Here is a 5,109-nt window from a genome sequence, read left to right as displayed (position 1 = left end):
GTTTTATCTTGTTATGTGTCTATGCTGAATAAGTCATAGACTTCTTGAGAGTGTGTATCACTATTATCTATCGATCGGATTCGAGTTCCGTTGGATTGAAAATCCAAGTCCGTAACCGACCACTGTCATCCGTTGGAAACTGACAAAAATAGCCTGACGATCGGTTCATCTGAAAATGATCCGTCCGAATCACTCTTTTATCTACCGATTAATGCGGATTCGAGCAGGTATCGGCTTTTTGTCCAGCCCTACTTGAGACATTTAAGAACTAGGCTAGTCTAAAGACTGAGAGAAAGAAAAGTACTTTCTTGACAGGCACATTGTGAAATGAATGACAGTTCAACTGTTAAATAATTTTAGAAATATGCATTATTGAGACGGTGGAGACCGGAGAGAAAATGAAATCTTAGGTCAATTATTAGGAATAAAGTTCCTTCTGGTTTCATTAAATGGTCAAGAGAAAAATGAAAATTAAATAGTCTTAACTATTTATTGTAGAGAGAAAAATAATAGAATGAATTAATAAATGGTCAAGAGTATTATAGAAAATCCACAAAAAAATTCATCAAAAATAACAAAATTTATTTGATTTTTTGGTATTTGTAAATTCTTTAAAAGCGACAAATATTGTGAAACGGATGGAGTAATTTTAATTGCAAGTTTTAGGAAATTGCAAATAATCCAAAATTTAGTCCGGAGAAAGGTTTTTCTCTTCATAATTGGGGAGAATTATCATCGAGCGAATTCGAACTCGACACCTTAAGGTTACCATGTTAAGCTCTACCCACTAAGATAACACCTCAAGAGTAGTTGAAGGTAAGTAAATCTATCAAGTATTGGTAAAATTACAATTAAAAAATAATTTTAAATATTAGATACATCATAAAATATTGCATCCCTTTCATCCTCCTATTTATGAATTTTGAAATCATGCATGTTAATTTTTTTTGATAAGCAAGGAACGTAGACATGCATCATCGGCATCTCAACTAAGTTGGCATCCCAAGAGACCTCCATCCTATATGCACCTCATCATCAACCCATCTTCTTAATTCTTCATGTATTAAATATGACTATTAAAGTCATGCATGTAATGGTAGTAGAGCATATTGATTTATTATGTTATGATACAACTTTTAATATCAAAAGTTAACGATTAATCATTTTATTTACGGGTTACAATTTCTAGATATAATGGTGTTGATGAAATATTTATCGGTAAAATTAAGATTAAAGTGAAAAACGATAAGAAGAAAAAAGTAATTAAGAAATCATGTTTGGTGTCTTAAAAACGTTTTGGACCTTCCATGTCAATTTTAAATCGTCATGTAAGCACTTTTTAAAAGAGTTATATGAAAATATGGTATACTTTGTTAAATAAATAAACAACTAACTTATTCACTTTTACTGACATAAATGATCAACGTAAATGACCCCCTGACAAAGATTTGATTAAGCATAACATGCATGCACTCAATTTACTAGACAAGAATGTCAGTTCATCTTCATCAGACCATTCTGCGAGATCTTCCTCTGAAGTGTCTTCTTCAGACTGTACATCTTGAAGAGCTGAGAGATTTTCCCATTGACTTGAGAGCAATAGACTTAGTTTTCTTGGATGGATCATCCCTTAATAGCTCCATATCCCGACTCTTCAGAGGGATCATCAGAGTCTCCAAACCAAGTTTGTTCAAGTCTTTTGCTTCTTAAATCACAGTTCTCTTGGGTTTCCATTTGACATGAAGACTTCTCTAAATCTTCTTGACATGATCTGTTTTAGTATAACTCATATTGTAGTATAGTTATGGTCAGAGTCCATCAGATTGTTGACCGTTGACGTGTTCATCAGAATGTTGGTTGAAATACCATATTGTATTGAACACACTTTAAGTAATGAAATACTATAAACTTATTTCCTTAAAATACGGACATGATTCATTTTCGTTTTTAATCATGGAGGATTTACCAAAACTTCTGACAATTATTTTTGACTTTTTTTTTGTCGATAAAAATACGTGCAAAGGGGTCGCCTGTTGCATCATTCTGATAATATATTAATATAAAGAGGGAAAAAAGCACAAAGAGAGACAGGGGAATAAAACCACAACCCTCAAGAAAATCATAAGTCAAAAAAGAAAGACGAAAATAGATAGAACCGGCTAAAAACAAGAGAAACAATCAGTTAAAAAGTTAAAATTGTTGATTTGTGTTTTTATCCAAGTCAATAATCTCTTTATTCTGAGACACGTTAGTCGAGGATTCACTCTGAAATCCATTGCTTATCGGGGCACAATAGATACACTTTGTAAATCAACTTACATATCATCAATAATATTTGCATTAAAGTTTGACACGTTAGAATTTGTCACCACTATGGAACCATCAAAAGCATTATAAACCAAAGCTTGTTTGACATGATCCCCAAAGAAAGTGAATCTGCTACTACTTTCTTATGCGAACTCTTCACAAAAAAGTTGTCAATTGAGTTCATATTTAGATGCTTGATTCTTATCAATTTTTTCTTGATCTGATGGAAAAAATTCATGAAAAAACAGTTTTGCCTCCTAACTTCATATCAAGAATGTGATCAACCATTTGAGCATTAATGCCAAGACTTTCTTTGTTTGTATCGTTTAATCTGCATTTGCACCTATTTTGAACCTTCGGCATGACCGGAAACTATTTTGGTGTATTTGTCTTGCTTTCTGTTCTAAAAAATTTGTTGCAACTACCACTTGAGCTTTAGATTTATCCTGCTTATTGTGATTATTACAAAAAATTAACAATTGAACAAAAGGCTTATCTATAGGGTTGGGAATAGGTCAGGCCAGACTTTGTTAGGCCTGAGCCTACGAAAAAATTTGCAGGCTTGAGCTTGGCCTATGGCCTTTCATAGACCTATTTTTTTGGCCTGGCCTGACCTATTTAAAAGTCTGGCCTGGCCTGAAAGCCTATTTACAGGCCTACTTACTATTAAAGTCACTAAACATTCCATTTTATCTACTTTTAAATAGCTTAATAGGCCCCAAAACCTATTTCAGTGTAAGACTTGTCTATCACTACTATAAGGCCTTAAAAACCTATTTCACTATAAAGCTTTAAAGCCTATTTAAAAAGTCCACTATGAAGCCTAACATGCATAAACAGGCCGGCCTATTAGGCTTCATAAGCTTTTTTGATAGCATAAGTCTGACCTATTTACTTAAATAGGCTTTTTAAAAAGCCTAAGCCTAGCCTTTTTAATAAACAGGTCAGGCCAGACCATAGACCCCTGTAGGCCGACCTGACCTATTCCCAACCCTACTTATCTATAAGAGATATGATATTTATACAATTATTTTATGACAATTTTTAAACACCCTTTTTTTCATACTCACATTAAGGGCGCTCTCTCTCCAATAAAAATAAAAAATGTCACCAAATAATCATACAAATATCATTGCCTACTCTACAAATATTATCACTTTCACTCAACTTTGGGTCCTTGTTGTACACCATTTTGTCCTTTATTCTTATTTCATTACATATCAAATAAAAATATTAATATTTTATTATCTTCCCCAATCATGACATAACCACCATGTCTTTTATAATAAATACTTATCAATATTATAATGTATTATTTTCACAAAAAAAAAAAAAAAATTATAATGTCTAATAATTCTTTCATTCAATCGACTTTAGATAAGATTTTACTATCATCTCTAGTTCTATATATACTAAATATTCTTCAACTTGATAGGATCTTACACTCATGTCTAGTTCTATATACTAAATATTCTTCAACTTGTTTCTCCAAATTAAATTTCTTCTCCCAATTTCTCAACAAAATGGTTGATGTTCTAAGCCCTTTCACAATCCCATCTCCTCCTCCACCACCTTCTTTATCAAACAAAAACAATAGCATACCCATGTTATATTATGGTCTAGTGGTGATGGGAATTGCAGCCATAGTCCTAGCAATATATAACATCATCATTATCAAACGTTGCAATAGGAGGCATAATCAATCACAACCCACAAGGCCAAATCTTATGGTTATTGAAGGATTTGAAAGAAGCTTTGAAAACCAACAAAGGAACTTGCTTTCAAGCTTCAAGTACAAGAAGGAAGTGGTAGCAAAAGAACAAGAACATAAGGGTTATGATTATGAATGCTATGTTTGCTTATCGGTTTATGAAGAAGGGGAAGATGTTAGGAAGCTACCAAAGTGTAAACATTGTTTTCATGCTCTTTGTATAGATATGTGGCTTTATTCTCACTTTGATTGCCCAATTTGTAGAACACCTGTTGGCCCTCTTTGTCATAATTTTCAAGAAGAGAATTATCGTGATGGGGTGATTGAATCTGGTGGTAGCATCTCTGTTTGATTTGATTAGTTTAGAAATGTGTGTGTGGCATGTTGTTTTGCATCTAGGACACGACATAGTATAGTGAGTGAGAAACACCCCACCACACTATAGTTAGGTTCTTTGATTGGAGCAACTTTAAGGTTGAGTTAGATGAGAAAATATTGTCATTTGTATTTTCTTATTATCTCTCTCTCGTTATCTCTCTTACTATATATGTGACACATTTTTGTAAAATAAAAATGGGTCTCTTATACCGAAATATATCTTTGTTTAAATGAAAAGAATTAAAAGATTATTTTTGCAAAATAAAAATTTATCCCTTTTTATAAGATTGGTTTTTAAATTATAAGATATACTAATGTATTTTCACGAAAAATATCTTTAGTTAATTGGAGAGAATTAAAAGAATTGATCATTTCTCTTGTTTTTTGTATGAAAGAAAAATTAATCTTTTCCCTCTTAGGATTTTTTTTTTTTTTTTGTCAAATAGCCTAGTGACTAGAACTCACACAATTTAATTGTGGAGAAGTGGAGTGTCCGGGATTCGAACTCCGGCCTTTGCATATAAAATGTGATATCTCTACCAACTGAGCTAAGCTCGCGGAGATAATAATTGAAGGATTTAATAAAAAAGATAATGTATTTTGTTGATAAATTTAATATAGGCATATTTTTCATATGCATTGGTCAAGAGACATATAGATATTCAACTATTATTTCACTTCATTTAATATTAAGTATTTTGTTGAGAGAAAAT

At 32.2% G+C, this 5,109-nt stretch overlaps 1 protein-coding gene across 1 annotated transcript; it reads left to right on the top strand.

The window, feature by feature from the left end:
• The first annotated feature begins 3,681 nt into the window (after positions 1-3,681).
• Positions 3,682-4,585, top strand: LOC25486475 (RING-H2 finger protein ATL1). The gene has a single exon (XM_013608054.3). The coding sequence runs from the start codon at positions 3,831-3,833 to the stop codon at positions 4,368-4,370; it is 540 nt and encodes a 179-aa protein (XP_013463508.1). The 5' UTR covers positions 3,682-3,830; the 3' UTR covers positions 4,371-4,585.
• The last annotated feature ends 524 nt before the right edge of the window (positions 4,586-5,109 follow it).

This window comes from Medicago truncatula, chromosome 2 (genome assembly GCF_003473485.1).
Source record: "Medicago truncatula cultivar Jemalong A17 chromosome 2, MtrunA17r5.0-ANR, whole genome shotgun sequence".
Classification (NCBI taxonomy): Eukaryota; Viridiplantae; Streptophyta; class Magnoliopsida; order Fabales; family Fabaceae; genus Medicago; species Medicago truncatula.
Note: the sequence above shows the minus strand (reverse complement) of the source record. Positions and strands in the feature narration are given on the sequence as shown.

Excerpts from the sequence above, each read along its gene's own strand:
- LOC25486475 (XM_013608054.3), top strand. The coding sequence starts at position 3,831 with ATGGTTGATGTTCTAAGCCCTTTCACAATCCCATCTCCTCCTCCACCA.